This window comes from Patiria miniata, unplaced genomic scaffold (assembly GCF_015706575.1).
Source record: "Patiria miniata isolate m_02_andy unplaced genomic scaffold, ASM1570657v1 HiC_scaffold_3, whole genome shotgun sequence".
NCBI classification, from domain to species: Eukaryota; Metazoa; Echinodermata; class Asteroidea; order Valvatida; family Asterinidae; genus Patiria; species Patiria miniata.
This window is the reverse complement of record NW_024037069.1, coordinates 40239030-40265452: the sequence shown is the minus strand read 5'-3', so window position 1 is coordinate 40265452 and position 26423 is coordinate 40239030. Positions and strand designations below refer to the sequence as shown.

General features: G+C 40.6%; 1 protein-coding gene across 1 annotated transcript; it reads left to right on the top strand.

Annotated features, from left to right (window-relative positions):
* Positions 1–26423, top strand: LOC119737355 (extracellular serine/threonine protein kinase FAM20C-like). Its single transcript, XM_038211652.1, has 10 exons — positions 1–1875; positions 14659–14783; positions 15511–15589; positions 15949–16041; positions 16673–16785; positions 17458–17638; positions 19309–19421; positions 21619–21700; positions 22710–22769; positions 23375–26423. The coding sequence occupies exons 1-10, from the start codon at positions 1262–1264 to the stop codon at positions 23661–23663; spliced, it is 1749 nt and encodes a 582-aa protein (XP_038067580.1). The 5' UTR covers positions 1–1261; the 3' UTR covers positions 23664–26423.

Below are 26423 nucleotides of genomic sequence, written 5' to 3'. Positions count from 1 at the left end.
ACACGCGGTTAGTCAGCAGTGCGCCTCTCTCTGAGCTGATTGTCAACGGAAGTGCAGCTGTAGGGACAGTGCGTGCCCATAACCCACATACATGCATTGGCTATGAATTACTAGCACTATATGATTATGATACACCTAAAGGCATGTACGGCAGTGCAAGTACAGTTCAACACGGACCTGTCTACTGTCGGTGTTTGCTACGTGTGTTAGGTTGTATTGGGCGCTAGCGCTAGCAAGCCGAGGGTTTTCTGGGCCCCTCTACGCCTTCAGGTCATTTCGTTCATTACATGCTCGGCTAACTTGCTGTGCGCACGATACTCGGGTCTTGCTAGCGAGGCTGTAAACACGAGATCGGCCCAAAGAAAAAAAAGCCGCAGCCGCTCGTCGTAAGAAGATTGAGTGCTCGCTGGACAGCTATCGACTGTACACAACGGTGAAGGAAATATCTGATTTGGTAGCTGCAATACGTACACTGCGCATGGAGGCCTTTATACACACGAGATTGTGTACATCGCTCATAAGCGTAGCGAATCTACTGTACCCTTCAGAGTTTCAAGTCTCGTTGTGATAGCTGTTTGTTATCATCGATTACTATCAGGAGAACAATTGATCAATGTGCACGCTGCTGAAGGTCGTCGACTGCGATTGAGTGCGATCGAGGGGATCATCGTTATTTGTCTGTGCTGAGGCAGTGTGTGAGCATGAGATAGCTCTATGAGGCACTGAATAGCCGTATGGTGTAACGTGTAAATACCATTGGTCACCGCCTATTGCCATGCAAATCAGCTTGTGTCACCGTTAAGTTGTGCTCTCGCCGTGTACCGAGTGGGTCCCCATTGCATGCTCGGCCGTGGTCTGTTTGCGGTGATGATGATGGTGATATTAATAATACACCTTTGTTTGTCATGGAGACTGGCAGCCGAGCATCATACTACTCATTGGATATCTACTCCGGTATCAGTGTCGAGAAGTAGCGTGCAGAGCTGGCAGTTCTGATGGGGGAGGTGTCGTCTTAAAGCCCGCTGCGGCGAGTCTTTGCGCTCACTCGAGACCGGGGTCTCGCTGGATAGGGTTCACTCATTGGAGAAAAATAGAAGCATGTGTGGTGTGTTGTCTGCTGTGTACACACTAATCTCTTCCAAACCCGTCTACCACCTGCGTGGGTTTATACGAGTACATACGTCTGAAGCCGTTCACAATGTTCAGGGCTCCATGGGTTAGTGTATTATGACGACTTGACCAGCCTCGGTTAAGAAGCTGAATGAAAACGGGAATTATATGCGGGATTTGCCGAGGCAGCATGAAGCTGAAGCAGAGAGCTGTAGCGGTGATGGTGGGCACTGCCATCACCACAGCCTTGGTCCTCATGATCTTGACAGTGGACCTGAAACCAGTGTCCATGTTCTACCAGAGCGTGAGGGTACAGTCTGTCCAGGGAGGCCCCGTGGTGGAGGATGGCCAGCAGGTGCGGGCTGGTGACCACCCCGTGCACCTGCGACGACAGCTTGGTAAGAGCGCCTCTCGCTCGGGAGGCACTGCGGCCAACCTGACGGTGGCCCGGCACACGCATGAGCTGGACCCCCTAGCCGACTCGGCGGGCCGCCACGAACACAAGGATACCGCCTACAGAAAGACCAACTCGAGAACTAATGCCGAGGGGCCGGCACACCCCAGAGACCCACGGACCAGGAGGACTAGACCCAAAGGTTTCCCGGACGAGGGAAACTTCTACAACTCGGACCACAAGTGGCTGAGGACGCAGCCCGAGCAAACTAAGCCCAATACTGGGAAATACGAGAAACTTATGTCGCTGCCTTCTGCTGTGAGTGTGCCCTCCAAAACGGAAAAACTTATACGACTTAAGAAGCCGAAAGGGTAAGTTACAAATATCTTATAAAAAACAAAAAGAACATTTCGTATCTACTAAGTTTGAGTTGTGTGCAAAAACCAGTGCATAGTCTTCAAATGGGCAATGAACTGAAGCAAACAAATGTTGTAATAATTTCTCTGAACTGTCTGAAAATAAATAATACATTCCTAAGATTACACGTTTTAACATCTTTTACAACAAATAGAAGCGCACCTTTTACGCATTTTCCTTTCCATGCTATTTTCTGAAACCCGACGACGGTGAATAACGTCAAATTTGGGATTTTTCCTGCACAAACTTATGATGCCCTTGGTACTGATTAGTGCCCACTTACCGCACATTCCTGTCTGTTACGTACTAGGTCAATATAAAATGCAATTGAAAAGAAATAAGAGCGTCTTAAACACTGAAACGTCTTCCTAATAAAATGGTCTCGGCGCACCATATACAATGATATACAAATCTGGTTATTCGCATTGATAATACATGGAAACCTCCAAGGTCATGAACATCCGTGACATAATACAAATCCTGGAAATCAACCAAATCATAGCGCACAGAGGTGCGGGTCAAGTTTACATTGAGAAAAATTATTGTTGGAGTGAGCCTGCCCTTTCATTTGGGCCAAATCATTCTTACTTTCCAAGTCATTTTTGATTATATGGCCCAATTCACAAAATCGCTTTGTTGCGCATACAAACAAAATCAAACACTCATGAATGTCACAAATGCCCAAATGCCCAAATGCCATTCCTTCTTCATTCGCAAAAATAACCATGGACAATCCACGCCCTCGAGTGTGTTTTATTCCAATTTCCATTTGATTGGAATCAAATATCACTGCACAACCACTCTTTAATATTTCAGAAATTATCGCTTATTTCCTGTTTCAGCCTATCGCTGCTTCACAGAAGGATTTATCATTTTTGTCAGCCCTTTTTGTTTGTGACCTTTTCTCAGTGAAATGTTTACCATGAGTGACATTTCACAAAATTCATTAAAAGTACCGTGCATTTTTGCATGACAATAAGGAAGCGCACTAACAGATGAACGTTAATCCATTCCATGTAGTCAATGGCATGGTTAATGGTTCTTTGACAGGTCTGATAGTAATACACCAGTTTTAACCACTTTAACCTTTTCGAGATAAACAACATTTTCAGCTGTTCGTCAATACGTTTTCGCATTACAAACCACAGTAGAATCACCACTGCAATGATTGCACGTTGGAACACAGACCGTTTACGCGACTTTCACCTAATCTTACAAAAAATATGAACTATCTGCACATGTTATTTATTTATTTATTTATTTTTATTATTACATTTCTTTACCAAGGGTATGCCCAAACAGTTTAAAACTGGTTTCCATTGGGGCCCTGCATACACTACAAATGACTAGACATATGTACAAATACAGTTTATTACAAATACAATACAGCACAATACATAAAATAAAAGCATAATTGTGGGATTACTGCACGATATTGTAAAGCAACTTTTATAAATATTGTACAACTATTAAAAAAAAGTACAGTTATGTAGGCCAGTGCGACATGCAACAGCCGTCGTCTATAACTCGGAAATTGTCGAAAGGTTTCGCTGATCGGCGCCGAAACGTCGTCAATTTAAAAATCTAGGTGTCAGTGTGGACACGGCAATCAGAATTGTGCTACGAACGTTGCACGATTTACCTATACCTGGCCACACTGCCCTTATACCGTACCGACCCAAACCAGTTATACCCTCCGCCCAGCCCCATGCTCCAACCTCTAATAAGACCAGAGGTCGAATCAGTCAACGGAGTAACGTCTTTCATTATGATTGCTCGTTGATGAGACGGCGCCCTTGTATCTCATGCAGTAAATTTATTGTTCCTCATCTATAGCTAGTGCTGGACCCCGACGAAGCCTTAAATAATGCATATTCTCATTATGAACGCACAGCTAGTATATGCAAGACGATGCATCGCGGCATTACAAACGAGCTTTGCGAATGCGTAGCACAATGTTACAGGCAATTAAGCCAAGGTTCTCTTCAGTATTGCTTATAAATAGCTTCTCAGGCATAGTAATTGCAATGCACAGGGACTTAATGGACGCCATCTATTGTGACAAAATAAATCATATTTCCCAATTCCCTTTAATTTCACAAAGTAATTTTATCAACCGCGTGCGTATTTACAATGCGATTGTGTGCGTATGAATCGGGTATAACGCGCAAAGAAAGCGCAATGTGTTTGGTGTCATATTAAATTGAGACTTCTATGAACTTAACCATTGTATAATGACTATCAGCATCATAAATAACCGTGGAGTTCTTCTTCCAGCACTGTGATCCTTTGTTCGTAGAGGCCAGAGATATCACACAACACCGGTCCAAAACCACACATAATTATATTGACACCAAATGGTAAAAATAGGTCATTAGTGAATAGTGGCAAACAGGCTTATAGCTAACAAGACCATCGTAAAGATGTTGTGTATTCAACGTTCTTAAAACAGCTTTAAATAGGTCGAGTTTTGGTTTAAGCAAAATGCTTTCTTATCCAGGAATTTAGATAATGGACCCCGCACACTCTTTAGTTCCCATGTATCCTTCAACATGGATTGAATCCAGTTTGGATCGTTCCCCTTTCCCCCGGGTCGGACAATATACGCCCTCACTTCCTCCATAAAAGTTTTCCGCTCAATAGGAAGAGTTCAAATGCTGCTTCACCCCTTTCAAAACAAATTGAAATTTATGACAGTTTCACCAGTTTCGATTCAGTTTCTCCTCAGGTCCCATGTCTTGCACACATCTAACATGTGCCACATGATACCACAGCAGACTGACGTCTCTTTTTTGGCTATTAAAGCTGAACTTTTTTTGTACACATTTGGCCCAAGGGACTCCTTATTACGATTACCCCACGCTTGCATCATGATGACACGGCCCGACCTTGTGACGAAAACCTGCCGAATACTGTGGTTGCCACGATAACAAGGGCAAGACCACCCGTATAAACAGCCTGCAACCTAGACGGCTGTTGATAAAGATCATTTGCCGTGACCTTAGCAGGGGTCATCCCTGTCATAACTTCCGAGGCTAGATCCGGGAGAAGGGTATTTTAGAGGGGACATCCGAATGCTTAATCCGAAATGTGACTTGGCAAATGTTTTCCCGATGTGGCCTTGTTGAGGCTCGATCCTTCGGCTTGTTTATTGAAGTTATGGAACCACATTTTATTGACATTGGAAAATTGTTACCGAGAAATTAAGTTGTTTTCAGTGTTTTGAGCATCACGCCATCACACAATCGCGAATTAACCCTTTAAATGTAACGCGATCTGTTAGAAAACCTTCCTGGGGAAAGTTTACATCATAAGAATGACCGATGTTCACCATGTGTCAGATCCGTATAAAACTAATCATGACATATAATGTGGTGTTTGGATAGAAATTTCATCAGAATGCTTTAACCTGAAAAGTGAAACTCCAAGTTTTGTTGGATTTTTGTGTGTGAATCATTAGCTGTATAATAGATTTACGAGCTGTGAGTGTGAAATTTCCAAAGTTGTCGGTCGTACTTTTTGATTATTACAAAATACCAAGAACCAGAGTAAAAGTGTAGGATCATATGCGAGAAGCGGAGAACTGCAGCTTGTGGACTATAAATAAAATATTTGTGATGGGCAAATGAAAAGAATCCACAGCTATTTTTTTATCACGCTGAGTATGGATAAAAAGAAGTAGAATTTGAACCACGATGCCAGTGTACGACTATAGTCTTGGTCCAAGTTTTGCAGCCTGTCCCGTGACAAACGCGGTTAAGTTGCTGCGCCGGTGGAGGTATATCTGTTAACAAGATGAACAAATCCAGTCTTAGCAATATTGGCAGCGCTACCTGGGAAATTTCGAGCATACCTCACGCGCATGCAGTAGCTTGTATATACTGCTCGTGTGAGGTATGCTTGGAATTCCCTGGGTAGCGTTGCCAATATTGCCAAGATTTGATTTTATTCATCTTGTTGATACAGCGACCTTGCTTGTCACGGACCTTTTGTATAAGAGGAACTTAAATCTAAGTCCAGTCTTGGAGTTGGACCAAAACAAGTGTATGACTTGACAGCAAAATAGACATAAAGTGACGTAGCCGGTTGCCATGCCAGGTATCAGAACCTTTTGAAGTTCCATCATCACAAGCCAAGCCCAAAATTGGCTTGTACAGCGTGCTCGTGCTTCGCTTGATCAGTGTACACTTCCCGGAGTTTGGGTAACGGCATGTATGAGCGAGCCGTTGCATCCGGTGTGTGTGGGTGCTTACGTTGGGTCTAGCCAGGCCGGAGTGAAATGAGTCACTCGGTGGCAATTGACGTCAAGCCGTTCCCAAATCTAACTGAGTGTGGTGTGTTAAGTTTGCTCAAGGGAGTTTTCAAGTTTGACTTAAAGGAATGATTCAGTTGTTTTCAACGATTTAATAGACCTCTTCGTTTCAATAAAACTAGATTTACATGTACATCTGAAGAAATTTTAACTTTAGTGGAAATTAGAGTTGGTATTTCTTTTGCTATAGCGTCTACCTTCTTATTTTGGTAGACGCTTTAAAACATGAAAGTTTACGTAAATATATAAAAACATACATTTAGATTCACATATAGGCTAATAAAGGGTTTCATACTGAATGAATGTTTTTTTTGGATTGTTTAAAAGTTCTGTAAAGTTACCTCACTTCTCACTTTTGTGACAAAAAAACTGAGCTCGCATCTTTCATGTTGCCGTGCACACAAACTGCGAAAGTTCGTCTTCCCCAAAAGCTTCAAAGCAATTTTAGAGTTACATTGCATTTTTGCATGCCCGTATATTTGTACATCTAGGACATGTATCATCGGATTTATGGCAATGCGCCAGTTCATATTTTTGACACAACACACTATTCACCCTATCCTTGCACCCTTCAATCGCATACAATGTCAAGTTCAAGGGTCGGGTTTCTATGTAGTTCTTTCATAAGGTTATCGCTGTACTCGGGCAAGATAACTCAACTGTATTTTACATACAATGTTATGCTGGTATGCAGGTTCGGTGCAGGTGAAGGCAATGCCCCATTTCTTTCATTAAGTGGTAAATCGTTTCATATACATATAGTCATTTAAGCTATAAACCAGTAGGCATACGTGTTACAATGTTATTAAAGAGCTTTTAGTGATTCAGATGCTTGATGTGTAATGTGACGCTTGAAGAATGCGAATGTACAAGCTCCAAATCTTTTGTTTTTACTTTTTTAGCCATTTAAAGGATGACTCGCTGTGCATGCTATCTTGTTTTGTAACTTGCTACGAATGTACTGGTACGGTATGTGAATTTGGTTCTTATGTGTTAATCTTGCTGCCTGAATAAACTATTATTTTTCCTGTGTGAATCGGCACTACTAAACCAACTACATGTACAGTACATGTACATGTATATACTGCAGTGCCTAAGCTTGACACACAACGTACATGTACATTCCAGCAAGCATACGCAGTTGCATACAAGCAGCGCCCGCCATACAATCACCTGGGTTTTTGTATTATGCGACTCGGCTTTTATTTGCACCTATTTACTTTGTTTTTTAAACCTAGTTACCTTCGATTCAAGAAACACGAACAAACCTATACATACGGTGTGCAAGATCAGCTCAGGAACAAAACCCCGATAAATATACACGGTGCACTGCCCATGCACGCTGCAAGGTTCGCATCCATTTTAATCAAATTTGCCCCGAGACATCTGCCCAATCCCCCGCCGAAAATGTCGATAGATCAATAGACCAACATGTGCGCGAGAAAATTTGGTATGAAAGGGTTTGTCGTTCGCTCTGGCGCGTGGGAATTTCATGGTGTATGAAAAGGTTCAGTCGTCGTGGGATCGAGGTCTAGTGGGGTTATAGTCCCTCTGCGCAAACAAATAAAACAGGAAGTGGGAAAATTCAATGCAACTTGTAATTTGTTTGTTGTAGGTCCCAGGGGTTGTTAAAGGAGCTCGGTGTGGATTTACTCGTGGTATAGTCTGGGTTACCAGTTAACATTGAAATGGTATCCACTGACGAGGGACAGTGATACATGATAGAAGTGGTTACCAGCTTTTAAAATGGCACCCACTGAGTACCAAGGACACCATCGGTCATGAATCCTCCTTCCAAAAAATTCTTGTATTATCTTATTATTTTAGTTACTAAAAATCTTATGTTATACGTACTTAAGTTTGTCAGGCAAAGTTAGAGATCGGAAGTAGGCTAATGCCCACTGAGCATTAGCCTACTTCCAAAATGATACTGCAGGAAAGGGTTTACCGCTGCTCAATCCATTCCAGAATCACCAGTATATCCGAATCACAGCACTAAACGATGAGAGATAAGACTGCCGGACGTTTTTGAGAGAGTCATTATTATTCTGCGGGCACGCACCGCGCGCCTATATTTACTCAAGCAATCGGTTAGCGTGCTCGCCATTGACATTTAAAGTGCGTGTTGACAATGGCAATTGATACAAATTAGGCCGCTCAGGATTCTGTGCCAATAAACGAGATTCTAACGTGCTCCAGGCAAAATGCATGCAATTGTCGTATTTGACCAACTTCTTCCCGAGACAGGCTGAGACTATACACGGAATCAAAATAATTGTGTCCTAGATTTCGAGTAGTGCTGTACGCTTGGTGGAAGGAGGATTGGGGGGGGGGGGATGTATAATCCACCTCCCGCCTGACAAATACGGATTCGACACTCTTTTAAAATTATTTAAAACCTTTATTACCTTTGTCTACCCGATGTTCCCCAATAGACTATTATCATGTTGCGACCATCTTGATTTTTTCCCTTTCAAATCAACGTAACCAAAGCGAGTCTGGTTCCGTTTTGCACAAAAACATTATCATTCAGCTCTGTTACTGGATACTGGGAACATTACTAAAATGGTGGCAGCATGATAAAGGTCTATACCTATGTTCCCCAATACATATGTTACCCAAAATCCTTAGGGTTAGGGTAAGGGTTAGGGCTAGGGTTAGATGGTTAGGGTTAGGGTTAGGGTTGGGGAATATAGGCATTGGGGAACATAGGCATTGCGGAACATAGGCATGCACCCGTCACAAGACATGGAAAGTTTGAAAGCAATGTAGGATGTTGAAAGTATATTTTCTCGTAAAAGTCCACAACATTATTTTTTAATAAGTACCTAGCCCTAACAGTCCTGAATCCTCCAATTTTAATACGAATCCTCCAATTTTAATACGATTTTGCACACCCCCTAGTTGCACAGTGGATATGTTTGCGGTAGCACCATGTGGTAGAAAGTTAAAAACAGGTTCTTTTCAGAACCAAAGTCATGTAAGAGATTTGACTGCATGGTGATATCGTAAACTACATGCATGTATTAAACAAAACGACAGATATGAACATAACCAAATCATTGGTCAGAACTATTCGATTACTCCTGTCACTCCCCTTTTTCTTCGCTTTAATCCATTTAAAACAACGAATTTACAAAATTGATTAAAATTATTTTGTTGCTTTTCATATACGTGCACGCGTAACGCAGATAGAGACGTCATAATACAATTAGATACACTGCCATCTGTAAGTTGGAAATTGCGGCTGCGAACGCGTTCAATAATTGGCGTATTTATAGAGGTGGGGGCTGGTATTGTTGGATATTTGGGTGTAATTTCGCATGGATATCGTTATTGTCTTTGTCCGAACTCCGAAGCAGCTGTTGCAATCGGCAACATGTGCGGCAGGTTTTTTTCAGAACAGCTCTGTGCAATAATGAATCTTGTTGGTTTGATTATGACAAGCTCTTCCTAGCAACTATTAACGATCGTATTGTAGGTAATAATAATTGAGCCCGACGTCATTTTAATAGTCGGCCTACTCGTTCCGTTGATGGTGATTTCAGTTGTATGCCATTGGTGTTTATGGGACTGCAGATCTCTTTAAAGAAAACATGCAATGTAATATTTAATGCTTTAGTCTCAAGCTACGTTTTGCATCAGCCGTGGTAAACAGATATGCCGTAAAGGGTTGATATTGTCATTAATTATAATAAAAATGTCTCTGCAACATTTTCTTTAAAAGACGTTTCAAAGATTAAAAGTGCTCTGTCGTATTGGGGCAGAGCTTTGAAAGCGGAATCGGATTATTTCGGTTTTTCTTGAAAATGCAGAATTATATAACAAGATGGTGTTACACATTTGTCAGGTTTTGTGAATGTTGTGGTTGCCTTCAAGCATGATCAGAGGTACTTCTGACACAACGCGCTTTTTTGATCCTGTCATAAAGAGGAATCTGATTATTCCTCGAAAGAGGAATCTGATTATTTCCGTTTTTCTTGAAAATGCAGAATTATTTAACAAGATGGCCACTGACTTGCGTCGGTGACTTTTTCATTGTTCTATTTGTGCTGAAGCGTGCGCGATGCTGTCATCGACTCCATAATTTTCAAGAGTCCAAATTTCACATAATGCAAATTTGTGTCGGTTGCAAGTTTGCCTGTTATACCAAGATCTCAAACCCAAGTGTGCAGTTGGTTTAATAGCACCAGTCGACCGTTTGGCAGTCCTTCCTTCTTATTTAACATTTCGCACCTTCATCTTCCCAGAAAAATCATCTCAGCTCCGGGCGGATTTCTGAAATAATAGGAATCCGCATTGTTTAGGACTGTATTGTATTCCAATCTCGGAAGAAGTCTTGCGTCTTTTCAGCCATTCCTGAAACCGATACCGTTAAATTTCTGAAATGTAAGATTTCTTTGAGTATGGAATTGTCTTTCATTCTGATTATTGTCGTCGCGCGCATTGTAAAAGTCGTCAGTTGTAGATTCAGTAAGTATCGGAACAGACCTCCGGTTTACGATGAAAATAGACCTCCGTGAATTGAACAGAAACTAAGAGGAAAAGAAAAACAGTCTTGCCAGTGCTTAACATGGACGAGCATTGTTAGCTTTTCAGGAAAACAACCACGCTGTTACTAGTTCGGTGGAAATTGAAACTGACCGAAACCGCTCGATTTCCCGTTTCGGAATTATGCATGGAATCGGTAGATGACCGGGTCGCGCGGGGTTTGCTAGTACATCGAAGGCGTCGCTTTTTGGCGGGATCGATACCAGAATCGAAAGTAGATGTCGGGAAGTGCACTTTTATGTGACATGTAGGGCACGGTCCAGTGTATTGTCTTGTAGCCGGAAATACATGTAGGGTTCGGCAATGCGTCATGCAGTTTTTTTTTAAATAAATAACGAGAAATAGGCAAAAAATATTATTCTTTGAAATATAATTGTGGTTTCTAAAAATATGAGGACTTATATAAGAGTCTTCCACCTCGACGTCTTATGCTTAGCCCTGCGTGTTGTCGGACCGGATGCGATGATTCATATTGACACCACGAAGGTCGGATCTACGTGTCCTGGAAATGAAGTTGGGTTCTGCAATATCTTTCGTTATACACTGTACCCTGTATATGTACATTTGTAGGCAAGCACTGATTATGGCGGACAATCAAACAGGTGCAAGCATGACTATATGTTGGCATATGATATGGTAGACAACACGTGAATGTATTCTGTTGTTACGCTGCGTAAGTTTGAAATGCCAAATGTCTTGTTCGATAAGGTCACTGTGCCGAGAGAAATGACCCAGCCTGCAGTGCTAATTCTAGAATTGAAGCTGAACTTACTAGGCCGGGAGTTAATTTTAATCTCGGGTTAGGAAAGGATGAAGTCAATTAGTCTCATCAAACTGGTTTCACTCTCATGAAGAAGACATAATGCAATATGTTGGGAGTAACGAACGTAGGATTCGAGTGAAATTTGACACAGTGAACATATTCCAATAAAAAACAAGTCGGTATTTTGAAGGAAGAATTGTTCGTATTCTCCTTGAAGATTATGCCTACTCCCTTGTCGTGCCAGTTGCTTGTTTCTGTCATGAACCTTAATTTTCTCCTAAATCCTTCGATTTTCACCAGAAATTTGGAAAGATTTTGCAGGATTCAGACAGTCATCTCACTTCGTTTCTATATGCTCCTACACACTACAGGGATTGATTCCTATATAAGTACACAGAGATTGATGCGACATCAGATCGCTGAAAAATATGTTCATCGGTGTCATCATTTGAAAATTAGCTTCCTATGAAATCAGGTCTCTTGGGCTCTAACTCTCACTTGACTTTTCCCTGTTCCTAATTCGTCCATTTAGGCATGCCCAAAACGGGTTTTGTCAAAAATGGAATCAAAGTTAAGGATACGAATTACTATTTTTTTGTAAAAATCATAACCCCAACCCTCATCAGAGACGTCTCTTGCATATACCTTTGTTTCACAGTTTTTTCAATGAGTTAGGCTAGGTTCACACCAACATTTGTAATACAATTTGGCATCCAAAATGATATCTGAACTGAAGCTTTGGCAATTTCAGTAATGCACATACAGTTGCTAGCGAATTGTCGCTCCAACCATACAACTTTCCCCTGAACATTCATGCATTATAGTGTAACATTCTGCTAACTGTGTTTCCAATACATTTTCAAGTAAAGGATTAGGTGGGAAAAATGTAAGCAATGTAGACGCTTTCTAGTATGAGAAATATGTCACATTTCGTGAGCATGCATGTGTGTCAGAAAAGATGTAAGACAAGAAGTTGGATCCTAGGTACACGTGTCAGGATGGGACCTGTCATCTTCCCTTGGCTGTGCACGGTCGTTCACCATGTCTTAAAGGTACGCGCTGTCGTATAACTGAAGCTGCCTTTTACAGTTGGGGAAAAGGCAACATGCACAGGTTTCGCTTGAAAGAAACAATGACTAATACAAATGAGTCATGTCATGTTTCTTTACTGTCAATTCGGATTTTCGTCGTTTTGAAGAGACGCACGTCAGGAATTGCACACGAGTCATTACTCAGCGTTATTGCTCCTTCTATTTGTCCAGAGCAATTTGTGTTGCAAAAATATGTGGTAACAGTTGCCCGTTCTGGAAATGTAATGTTTTTTTTTATCGCGGATTCCTGTTTGAAAAGGAAATTTTCAATGAATTGTTGATGTTTAGAAGGAAATGTGCAGCCTCTTCGAGGCGTAGGGTTTTATCCAACTTAGAGATACACACACGGGTAGACCTCTTTTGTATTAATTGTATAATGAATTAACATCACAAAACAGACCACAAAGATGGCGGCTGAATGCAATCGATCTATAGTCTTGACCAACAAGGTTGGAGTTTGTGAGGTTGGGGGGGGGGTGGGTTCAGAAAAGTGGGGAGTGGTTTGAACTTAATGCTTCGGACGGGCTGTTCGTCGATAACGAACAAGGTGAACACTCGTGAGAAAAGAAACCAGTCAGTTTTTTTTTCACACGAGGAATATAGAATCAATAAATCTTCCCCTTGCGAAAACACACAGATCTGATAAGCAGGTGGAAAATCTAAAATCTCTTGTGAAAGTTTCTCACAAAACAATATAAATTAAGATGTTTTTTTCTAATCGGTGGCATTGCGTTTCCCTTTAACCAAGAGGCCAACGGCCTGCAAACCCGTCCATATCTGAGCGCATCTTATTGCCACGGCATCCTCTCTCTCTGACAGCGGTCCAGGATGACAGTTCAAATAAGAACTTGTCTTCCTCATCCCGTCTCATCGTCGAGCAATCAAGGCGAGCCTTGCCCGGCAACATTCATACGCTGGCCTCCGAGTCACCCTCGGCCGAGTTGGACCGGGGTGAGCGGCGGGCATGGCGTGCGAGGTGAGCCCGGCGCGTCGGCGGAAGCCGCCTGTCGCGTCGGAGCACGTCGGACGTGTTGCAAAAATTCCTGGCATTTTGTCAAGATTCTGTGATACCTAGCGAGACTTGAAGCGGAGACGCATTTTTCCTCAATAAAGAAGTTGACCTTTTGCAGACCAGACATTGAAATGCTGAGTTATCATTGAAGTGATGGCGAGAATTTTTTTTATATTTTTCCTCTCAGAGATGACCGGTAACTCGCCATGTTGAACTCGGCTTTTGACAAAATGCTTCAAATTTCAAACTATAGTAAATAATACTCATTTAGACGTTGATTGTAGGGAAACAAAACGGCATGCATAAGAAATTTGTCATAAAACAAAATCTGTAAGGAAGTCCGTTTGCATTCGTCTTCAACATTTATTGCAAAATAATAGAGGTCGCTCTTCAGATTTAATGGGAAAACGGTCACCAAAGTCGTTCCAACACAGTGACTTTAAATTGAACCCCAAGTCCTGAACAATAAAGAGTCTGATTACATGTATATAGGATATTGTTTCCAACATCTACCAATTACACTCTCATTCAAAAAGATTCAGCACTTCAAATATTAGCCTCAAACTTAACACACCTCACGTACATATTCTAGTAATGATTCTCCCGTGTGATACATATCCACATTACAATAATTATTTGCAAAACAATCTTCCTTTTATAATTGTCATAAATGCACGTGCCCCAGTGTTCTTTAATTTTTTTTTCTTCTATCGAATTTAATTTGTATTTGTGCTTTGTTTTATCGAATAGTACTTCCCTGGATTTTGGCGTCTGCATCCCTCTGAAAAGGGGTTTTCATTTTGCGCACAAATTTAACGAACCAGCCCTTCAAATAATTGGTATTCTTTAAAGAAATAAGTCTATAACTAAACGTTGGTGGATTTCTTCCTTCAATGTCTCATTCAAAAGTGAATATTTATGTTGTTAAAAAAAATAGCAATTGGAAAACTCGAAATAGCACGAGGAATTCATCTTTAATTTCCCCACATTGTATTGTTTTCTTTTCAGGAAACACGAATTTAAAATATTGGAGTCTTTTCAACTCGGCATCAATCGTTTTGAAGTTTATTCCAACACCAGCGTGATTGACGACCTATTAGAGTACCTCATGACGCATCCGATCTACGAAGTCGGTAAGTTCACTTTCCCTTTCAATCGTGGCCTCTATCGCAGTGGACGGTGGCACAAGCTAAGGGTAAAACGCCCCAAAAGGCATTTTGGCTGTAGCGACTTCGGCTGTGGCTCAGGCTAATGCCACGTCCAAATTACAAATGTACATTGCTACGACTGGAAATAACATACACGTCTATGGAAGCGGCTGCAGCCGCTCTTATAGATCCGAGTCTTAATTCCAGCCGTAGCCAAGCAATTTACGAATTTCAAATCTGGCACTGAAACCGAGGGCCTAAGTGCTGTCTTTTGTTGAGAGGATTGAAAAACAAAAGGTCCTCAATGTCATACAATGGGTTAGTATTGAGAGGCTCGCTTTTCAATTTGGATTTGAAATTCGCCTACTCGGACGCGGCATAACGACGTCGTGAGTGGTCAAGAAGTTGATGTGACGTCATTGCGTAATGTCATTCCCCCTCTAACCTGAGCATTTCTGAACACGATACTGTACTGAAATCTGAGAGATTGTAAGCAAAATAGAAGCTGTTCTCGCCAACTTGTCTGATAAACAAGATGAATTGAATACTTTCAAATTTGGCAATTTTTTTCGGCCGTCGTTCTGACACGGAGTCCTAAGTGTATGATAGTTTGTCTGATGTCTAAAGTGGAATTTTAGTCTTTGAAATTCATACGAGACCATTTTATGAATATTTATCATTAAATTTTCATTCTCTTGGTTTTTTTTACCAGACGAAAAATCCGGAGGTACTCAGGTGAAACTTATTTTAACGTTTGAAGACGGTGGCCATGCACTTTTCAAACCATGGAGGTGAGTAAGATTTATCAGTTGATTGCAATACCAAAGGACGAATTTGCATAGCAATAGATTCGCTCTGTGGTGAGCTTCGTTTTCGATGAATCTTGGCCCATTTTCAGTTCCCGACTTACCTGTTATTATTATGCTTTTCCGACTTGCGTTTTCGTGCGAAAATATGGTACACTCTTATGCGCATGACGTTTTGACAAATTTGAGAAAATCCTCAATAATGCAATGGACAGTGATGTTACCATTGAATACTATTGTTGTCAATATTTCAAAGTTGTTGAGTCCTCTTTTATTGTCCACGCATGAATGGCATATTTTCAAAATATTCAAATCGTTTTTCGTTGTGTGGTTTTGTTTTACAGAGTTCCGCGGGAGTACGAAACGTTACCAAACCATTTCTACTTTTCCGATATAGAACGACATAACGCTGAAATAGCAGCTTTTCACCTTGATAGGTAAGAGCATAATTATAAATCAAAATATTATACAATAATGTATGGTTTTGGTAGATTTGAAGTTTGGTATGGTGGGAAAATACATTGTTTGATGCGTACTTCTTTCTAATGGTATTAGAAATCCATTACGACCATGCGCTCTTTTCGTCCTCTTCAGAAGATACCGTACAAACATTCTCTAAGTTCGACAGTCACAGGATCGGCTACGTTAAATGTTACTCTTAAACCCGTACAATTATCTCGCTACTCTTAGCATCCACAATAGAAAATTATTATTATTATTATTAATCATTTCTGATAATGAAACCAAGGATTCCTCAAAAGCGCCCTAGGCACTGTAGCTCGCAAGCCTGAGAAAAACCTGGGGAGAGAAGACAATGAGAAGAAGTTACAGTTTTAGAGGTGGGAGGAAAAGCCCAGAAGAATATTCTGGGGAAAACCCACGGAATCAGGCAGGGACTGAAAACCCAATCCACATATTTTCCCAGGCGGGATTCGAACCCGGGTCACAGCGGTGGAAGGCGAGGAAAGTATCGCTATGCCAACCTGACTCCCCAACCTGAATCTGTAATAGTTACCTAAGGTTTACCAGAATAACCTTTATCGTGTGCTTTATCGTGTTCTCGTCCAGAATTTTAGATTTTCGGAGAGCGCCCCCTGTCGCAGGTCGGTGGTTCAACTTGACGGCCGACATCTACGATTTGGCTGATTCGGGTCTTCGGAAAACATTCTTCCGTTCCCCTGGTAAATAATCACATTTCACTCTGTTCGTCAATATCTCGATCCGTATCGGGTCACGAAATAAGGGTTCTTTTTAAAAAAATTCCTTGTCAAACTGCAAATTGATGATGACTTCAAAATGGACAAAGCCTATTTGATCCATGTCTAGTCAAGAATTTGGGAAAGGAAATCGCGTACTAATATGCACTGAGATTTTCTAATCTGCAAACACGCCTCTAGAGGGGAAACGAAGATATGTCTACTGTAGGATTTGTAAGTGCAACACACAGTATTTCACTGGCGAATCCGATATACAATAAAAATGAAACACGACCATTGAAGTCTACTTGTCTCCAGTTATGTTGTCAGATGGGCTTGCACATCAATTCACTAGTTCTTACAGTAGATCACAGACCAGATAACATCGCAATGCATCTTCACTTGTCGCAGACAACCAGCAAACTAGTAGGTTGTCAGCGATGACCCTTTGTATCATTTGGGAATAATTAACAGTTTGCATTGCAATGTTGAATTTCGTGTTTTGCACTTTATAACTTAATTATTTTATAATGAGTGCTTTCCGAAAGTTTGCGAGATAAAGGCTAATCACAATAAGAGTGCAGTGCAGTTTCACAGTCTTTAAAAGGCATTATGGATGTATGAAAATGTTTACATTTATCTTTTTTCTGTGTCCAGCCAACAATATATGTTTCGTGGGTCACTGCTCCTACTACTGCGAGACAGAGACGGCCGTGTGCGGTAAGCCGGACATGATCGAGGGGTCGGTGGCCGCCTACCTACCGTCCTTCAAGGCCGCGCCTCGTAAGACATGGCGTCATCCTTGGAGACGATCCTACAGCAAACACAGAACAGCAGTGTGAGTATAGGGTCAAGGGAGTTGGTTTGTCAGTTACGCCAAATGAAAATGACCAAAGGAACCTTTGACCAATTCCTCCCTCCAACTTATCTGATCTGTCTTGTTTCAAGAGGAATGTTACTTCCTACCTTCAGTTTTCCTGAGCACCTACTCTTCTATTTTTCTTTCGTGTTGCCCTGTTCTTGGCGTAGCCTTGTTCAGAATATGCTTTGAAAAAAACCTCTCAAAACCAGGAAAATCCACCTTAGGAAATACTGAAAAGTCGTTGCGCAAATGGCACGGGCAGTCGAGTACTCATGGGTTCTCACAAGTCATCGTAAGTCAATCACAAATCATTGTAAGTCAATCCCAAGTCATCGTAAGTCAATCACAAATCATTGTAAGTCATCCCAAGTCATCGTAAATCAATCACAAGTCATCGTAATTTACTCAAACGTCATTGTAAGTGAATCACAAGTCCTCGTCAATCACAGGTCATCGTAAGGCAATCACAAGTCATCGTCATTCAATCTAACGTCATCGTAAGTCAATCAAACGTCATCGTTAATCAATCACAAGTCACCTAGTCCCAGTCAAGTGGCAATCTATTCAGATGAACTGTAACAAAGGCATTCCTTTGTCATTGTTTATCCCCAGTCACTTGTGAACTTACTTCTGCCTGATTATGAGACTCGCCCATCAGTCACAATGTCTTTTCAATGGCCACTCAAGGTGAAGCCTACACTTGAAATAAGGCTTGTGATTTGCGTTGTCTACGGACTTGACTTCAACTCTGGTATTAACTTTTTTCCGGTGAGATCTGGGTTGAATTTGTTGCTTGTCAAGTTGTTCTGATGCTCACATTGCATGCAGACAAGTAGCCCAGCCAGACGGCGTGAGCGCGCCACGCCCACTTCCCAATCCGTTGCCGAAAGATAAATCTAGCCTCACCTTTGGAGAGGAAGTCTTAAGTATCAAAAAATTGTTTCCCAAGAGACCCATTTGAGTTTATTTTACATACAGCAAACCTGAGGCACAAGGGGCTTTTCTTACCAAAAATACAACCTACATCTTCCGGGGACGACTAGACAACTGTTTGACCACACCCTCTCCGTATAAAGATCATCTGTGCAAATGTAAATTCCACCCTGGCAGAAATGTAAAGGTTACGTTTTGTCTGTCAAACTCCATGACCATCCCTTTGGAGGATGATACGATTAGAGCGATTGAAATGTTGAATAGTTATTGGAAAGTTCATTGTCTGGTTTTGAAAGGTCACTGACTTTGGCCTTTCCTTTGAAGAAGGTCAGATTATAACGTTTGGAAAAAGTACAAGTAAAGGATAAAAAAGATTCCTCCACACATACAGTTTCTTCACCAACAGTTTTATAATCTAAAAAGCTTTCTTCAAAACGTTGTGTCCGTGCAACAAGGTTGTATCTCCTAAAATGGCATGTGACGTCATGTACGTGAAACGCAAAGTTTTCAATGTCAAAATGTCGTATCTCGCTTAAAATAACCCGATGTACACACAAAGTCAATGGACGTTGCGAAACGCGAGATATGTCGTAGTTGCACGGAGCGTATTCGTGCGAGATACGACTTTGTTGCAGATTCGAGTTACGACCTTGTTGCACTAACAATGAACCAAAGATTTCTTACTCTGTTCATTTCTCCTCCAAATCTGGCAGATGGGAGCAGGACCCGACTTACTGTGAGCGGTCCGTCATGACGAAGCACCCGTACAAGACGGGCCGGAGACTGCTGGACCTCATGGACATGTCGGTCTACGACTTTCTCATAGGCAAGTCTTATTTGTTTTTAATGAACTAACGCAGGCTGTTGTGCAAAATTCTTAATGAAGAGACACACAGGAGTGATTGTACAATAGAGCTCCAGAGTTCTTCAATATCTTTTCTGTTGAACATTTGTGTTTTGTTCTAGAATTTCCTCTTGAGAGGAAATGCAGATTGAATGGTTTTAAGTAAATACCAATACACGATTATTTTTCATGTTTTAAGTTTCAAATTATATGAACACCCTGGTGAAATTAACTGTAACTGGATTCGAACCTGCGACACCCGAATCATTGTATCAGACTATCGGTATTTTATTGCAACTGACAGTCATAATGTTAAGGCGGTCCTCCAGTTTCCACTGTCAAATTGTTTTTCTTTATTATAATGTCAAAATCTTGAAAAGTCAACATTTATTCACTCGTCGAAAACAACTGAATTCCTCAGACGAACTTACAGGACGAGCTGTTCTTTTATTACATATCGTTTCGGTTGCGGGGGAAAATCGATTTGGGCGGGAAACGAGCGCCAGCAAACAGCTGGATTTTCGGGCAGTGTACTTCCACCTCAGTGACACGAAATCAATGAAACACCGAGAGTGCAAAATGTTGGGGCGTTGGGGCAGGTGGGCCCTTACCCGTGACGTCTCGGCGTGAACATTTCACAACGCACAGATGGAGCGACTCCAGACTCGTACTTTTTAATTTTCATCCACGATGTAAAACAAGTTGTCATAAATTTTGCAAAAACGAGCAAATAACTGAAGAGCTTAAGAAAATCGAGAAATGTTGACGTCACAAGACAAGTGAACCGTGAGGGGTGGGTAACTATTTGGTTAAATTTGAAATGTAAATTTATAGTCGACACGTATAATCTTGCAATTTGGAGGACAATTACACTTGTTTTTGCCTCGAAAAGGTATATCAGTTAAGTATCATTATGCTTCTTGTTTTTACTGAACTTGGACTCTGACCTCATCCTTAACTTGACATCCCTTTCATCATTTATCCAGATGTTTGTCTCAATGCTTCTGTTAAATCTTTTGTTAGTGAATTCTTTTTATGCCCCGCGGCGAAGCCGAAGGGGCATACTGTTTCCGCCTTGTCCTTCCGTGGGTGGGTGGGTGGGTGGGTGGGTGGGTGTGTGGGTGTGTGTGTGGGTGGGTGAGTTTGTCTTACATACGCAGTGTGGACTTCCGAACAAAAGACGTCCACATAATGTAGGTAGCACCGACGTTGTGTGGGTGTGTGTGTCCGGACAAATCTTGTCAGCGCGATAACTTGAGAAATACTTAACATATGAACTTCAAATTTGGTTTGTGGATTGTCCTTGGTAATCCTAAGAAGCCTTTTGCATTTGGGGCCGAAAGGTCAAGGGTCAAGGTCACAGTGGCTGAAACAATAGAAATTTTGTCAGCGCGATAACTTGAGAAATACTTAACATATGAACTTCAAATTTGGTTTGTGGTTTGTCCTTGGTAATCCTTAGAAGCCTTTTGCAATTGGGGCCGAAAGGTCAAGGGTCAAGGTCACAGTGGCTGAAACAATAGAAATTTTGTCAGCGCGATAACTTGAGAAATACTTTACATATGAACTTCAAATTTGGTTTGTGGATTGTCCTTGGCAATTCTAAGAAGCCTATTGCATTTGGGGCCGAAAGGTCAAGGGTCAAGGTCACAGTGGCAGAAACAATAGAAATTTTGTCAGCGCGATAACTTGAGATATACTTTACATATGAACTTCAAATTTTGTTTGTGGATTGTCCTTGGCAATCCTAAGAAGCCTTTTGCATTTGGGGCCAAAAGGTCAAGGGTCAAGGTCACAGTGGCAAAAACAAAAGAAATTTTGTCAGCGCGATAACTTGAGATATACTTTACATATGAACTTCAAATTTGGTTTGTGGATTGTCCTTGGCAATCCCAAGGAGCCTATCGCATTGGGGGTCGAAAGGTCAAGGGTCAAGGTCACAGTGGCTAAAACAATAGAAATCTTGTATTTATTCTGAGATCATAGGGATTAGGGATTAATTCATATAAAACCTACAGAAGACACTAATGCTGTCAATGAACGTTCCATTTGACCAAGGTACATGTAATTTGATGTTAGAGTGGTGTTATGTCATGGAAACAGTCACGGTTGCGGGGCATTTGTGTTTGTAAACACACCTGACTTGTTTCAGTTTAATCTTTTGCTTCACCTCATATAGGTAACATGGATCGACATCACTACGAGACATTTGAGGCCTTTGGAAATTTCACTTTCCCGATTCACTTAGATCACGGAAGAGCGTAAGTCAGTCCGTTTCTCTATCTGTACATCAAGCATTTCCTTAAAGCTACAGTCCATCATTTGTAATTTGTGCATTTTGTTCGTTTGAAGCAACAAAAGTGTTCAAAATCTAATGAAGGATACTGAACAACTAACCTGATGAAGTTTCAGCTCAGCTTCAGCTGTATATTCCGAGAAAAACAGCATTCTAAGATCTCAATTTCAAATCAAAAGTTACTGAATCATGTTTTGAATTGCAGCTATACGCGACGTCGCGCACTGATCCGACGAATTATAACAACCGCGCGCGCGTGTGCGCCGTTCCAATACTTGTGCGCGCTGCGCTGAATAACAAAACGAACTACTTATTTAAATTTTCCTACGGTGCTTCTTAAGAATCACCGTTGGAAATGCCTTCTTTCGTTGATTATTTCAAAATGACAGCTTCCCAGAAAGAATAATTTCACAGGGAGTTTAGTTCCCTTAGTATCTTTCAACCAAGTTTGTTTTTCAACAATAATTACGTCAGTTACTTTTCGGATGGCTGCAAATGATGGACTATAGCTTTAAAAATAAGTTAATTAGAACGATGACAATAATTCAAATGTGTTTTTGGGGGAAAGGGGATGTAAGTATTCGAAGGTTACGTGTGAATTGTTCTTACTAGTGTGAAATGTTGTTTTAGATGCTCAAAACACGTAAGAGGGATACATTTTTGTGCACCTTCCAGTCACCACTAACATTCTCAGCAACAATTTCCGGAAGTGTTATTTTTATCATGGTGAATTTGTCAGATTTCGAGAATGATTTAATGGGATTTTGAGAACTAACAATTGCCATTCTTTCTGAGTTCATCGTGTATTCTGTTTAATTATCTTTGTACATATTGATGACATGGAACAAACTGTCTGGAAATGAGATTAAAATTGAAAATGACCAAAAGGGGTGTTATTTTTTTTTTATAGATACTGTATCCAGGGATTATCATGGCAACTAATAAGAGTGATGATTTGTTTTGTTTCTTGTCAGGTTTGGGAAGCATCACCAGGATGAGTTGTCCATTCTTGCACCGCTCTTCCAATGTTGCCTGTAAGTGCACGCCTATTACATGCATGGAAACCTTTCATACCAAGACAAATATTTGGTTATGTAATGATGGAGAGTGGTAAAGCTATATACAGAAAAAGGCGTATATAGAGAGAATGGCAAAGTGCGAGGTACTGCTCTGGGCCTGGGAGGGGACGCCATTTGATCCAAGAATGGAAAACATTCTGCCATTGGATTCGTGAATTATTTCTTTTATTTGGGTTTCAACGACTGCAACAAAAATAGTGCAACCATTTTGGCAACTTTTGTAACCTTATTTATATACTGCTCTGATGCAATGCCATCCCTTGCTCCCTCACGTCTGAACTTGAATTGTAAATATTGACGTTGGGTTATATTTTCATATGGAACCTTCGTTTTACGTGATCAGCACTTAGCTTATGTGTAACTTTTCGGAGTTGGGGAATTGTCTGCAACTTACGCCAAATGTGCCTTGGCTCCTTTTAACCGATGCGTGAATTAAATGGAGCCTCAACTGCTTTTCTGCGTAAATCGTTCTAAAGACTTACATGAAACATGTTGCTGTTATATTTGTGAAACTTGGTATGAAAGATTGTTTTAACAATCTGTCGGTGCTCTTGTTTCAGTTTACGTGAGTCGACGTACAAACGGCTCCAACTTCTCGCCACCGAAGAGTACCTTCTGAGTGACGTCATGCGGGAGTCCCTCTCACGTGACATGATCTTCCCCGTCCTATTGGAGGCCCATCTGGAGGCTCTGGACCGGCGCCTTCAGACCATCTTGGCCCAGGTCCGCCGCTGCATCAGTCGCAAGTCCGAGAAGGCCGTACTCAAGCCGGAGCCCCGCATGGAGGACTACAAAGAACCCGAGCCCTCGGCCAAGACTGGGGAAACATATGAGGAAGAGGAGTACTGATAAAATGATGCTCAAAACCTCTAAAAAACACCCTGACTTGTAGCATGAGAATCACAGTTTTCACGCGTGATTTACAAACGGATCAGAAAGTTTGTGCCTGTGTGTGAATTGGGGATTTGTTATGCTTTGACGCGATGACAACATTTTAAAAACATGTGAGCGGTCGGTTGAGGGCGCTATATACGCCTATCAATAAGTACCGTGTTGGAGGCGGCAATTCGCTGGTTCCCGTGTTGACATCGGGCCTGTTATAGCCGTGCAAGAATTGAAGGGTGTCAGTTTAAGGCGACAGAGATTATAAAAACACACCCGAATGGGATGAAATATATTTTTTTGGTTTCAACGGAATGTGGTGGTGTCCTTTGGGAATGGGTTTTGTTTTTCGAATTCTTAAATGGGACTCCGTAGAAAAAGTTAATTGGACAAGCCCTACAAGCGAAACGAAGTAGGGACCAGCTCCTAATTATTTCGACTATGTTTACCACTAAATAATTTGGACGCTACTAGAAGAAGGTCGGATACTCGACATTTTAATCACACGCTCTTTGTTTTTGTTTTCATATTTAATTTCAAGCCAAAGATGCTTTGATGTGCTGCGAGGTTATTTTCAAGGAGCACTTAAAAATAGCCTCATTAGTAAGGAATAAATGATGGGCAGCTTTTAAGTATGTTCCACATATTTTTCCAATTTCATTTTTGAGGCGGAATTGCTGTGTTGGTATTCTACAAGCCAGCATTGGTTGGACCTTCTTTGACATTGAGGGCGTTTAATACTTCTAGAGAGAGAGGTCATTGCAGTCCGTGCTATGATTTAAAATCTGCGTTGACCACGCCCTATGCTCGCGTTAACATACATTTTCCCTCCAAATTATTACGTACATGTTTCAATAAGAGACTTGCCCCCTTTATATATTCCACAGTCGTTTACTAAAAAGTTTGAATAGCTAAAGAACCTTTTCAGGTTGTTAAAGAAACTGAAGCTCCTTATTTTGGGCCTAACTGGTAATATTAGCGGTACGATGGAATTTTTGATTTGACATTTATTTGTGTCCTATACTTTTTAAATCAAACTCTGAGAGACGCGAAACCAACATTCCATTGTCCAATTTAAAAAAAAGTTTTCTTACATTACAAAGACAAAAAATATATGACTTACCAAAAGGACGTGGTTGAGAATAGTCAGTTTCCTTAGATGCTTGTTTTCCAATTTGGTGGAAAATTACACCCACGACAAGCATATTTCGCTAATTTCGCAATCGATAGATCCTTTTAAAAAAGGTGATTGTTTTTAATGAAAATAGTAAATTGAGGGGAAGATATTATCCTTTGCTTTATATTTTTCCCGAAATATATATTTTGTTGAGGAGATAGCTTTCGTATATACTTGCACAGTTGTGCAACCAATTTTGATGGCACACAACGTGTTGCTAACAAAGGAGCTGACACGATATTGTTGTCAGATTATGAAACAAATGTTCACATGATAATTTTATTTCTGTAAAATCATTGGAATTAGTAATTACATAATATAACTCAATCAGTTTACATTCATTAACATGATTGAATCTGTAACTCCGTTGGCTTGTGTACATTTTGCTCAAAATAGGCTTAAGATTTTTTAAAAAGATAATTTTGAACATATTGATTTTAAAGCTCAACGAGCAAAGAAATAAGTTCGAAAAAGTGCAGAGCGATAAAAGTGTTCCCAGTATGTTGCAAATAAAAACACGGCAAAAGAAGTTAAGAAGTCCAAGTTGACAATTTCCAGAAGTAAAGGAAATATGACAATACATATTTTGTGTCATCATTTTAAAAGTTTCTTAAGGACTAAATCTTCACTTGCAGTCGCTGAAGTGTATCAATTTAAAACGATCGTCAAAAACGGGGCCATAGTAGACTCATTATTTTGAACTCGATGAAAAAAGGAAAGTTCATTTCAAAGATTGGTAAAGAACATAAGGAGAACAAAATGTTTTAAAAAAATGGTGTTCCCGCAACTTTCCCTTAAGAGCCGAGTATTGTCGGGACTGAAGATTATTTATGTTTATTTGCATTACTTTGGAATGGTTGTGGGCTAAGTTATTTACTTATATTCGATTTGCATACCAGTAAATATTATTTTGCTAAGATAAAATGTTATGTTTTCTCAAATTCCTAAGAATCTGGCGAAATGTCAGCATTTTTCATTCCCCTTGTTTTTGACTCCTTGTGCTGGGATTAAAATCATTCGTATGTTGTATTTTTTTGCGAGAATTTAATAGTTGTAAGTTCAACTCTTTAATTTAAACTAAACATGATGTTGTGCTTTTAAGTTAAATTACAAGACTCGTAATTTATCGATTTCAAATTTACGCGATGCCCAGTTCAAAGCATCGCCGCCCGTGCCTTTACACTATTGTAAATGTTACAGTTAATTTCGTCAACTCTTATTTTGATTTATAGTGTTAAACCATAGACAAGTATTTTATTAATTTCTCTTTTGTGGCTTTATTATTATTTTATTATTCATTTTTATTTGGTTTACTCACAACTAGTCTGTACTCCGTAGCTTTATTTCTTAATGTGCAATTGATGGATATGGTTTTGAACAACTTTTTTTTTTACTCTTCTGTTTTGGTAAATTGGTTCAATTAACATTGACAATTGCTCTGTACATGAAAAAAAATGCTTTATTTTAAAGGATATGTTTGAGAATATATTGATATTAAAGTGCATCGACTTTATATAAAAAGCCAGGTTGAAGTGAATTGTTTCAGTGAT

Excerpts from the sequence above, each read along its gene's own strand:
- LOC119737355 (XM_038211652.1), top strand. The coding sequence starts at position 1,262 with ATGAAAACGGGAATTATATGCGGGATTTGCCGAGGCAGCATGAAGCTG. Across the intron at positions 1,876-14,658 it reads CGACTTAAGAAGCCGAAAGG|GAAACACGAATTTAAAATAT; the intron begins GTAAGTTACAAA and ends TTTTCTTTTCAG. Across the intron at positions 16,786-17,457 it reads AACATTCTTCCGTTCCCCTG|CCAACAATATATGTTTCGTG; the intron begins GTAAATAATCAC and ends TTCTGTGTCCAG.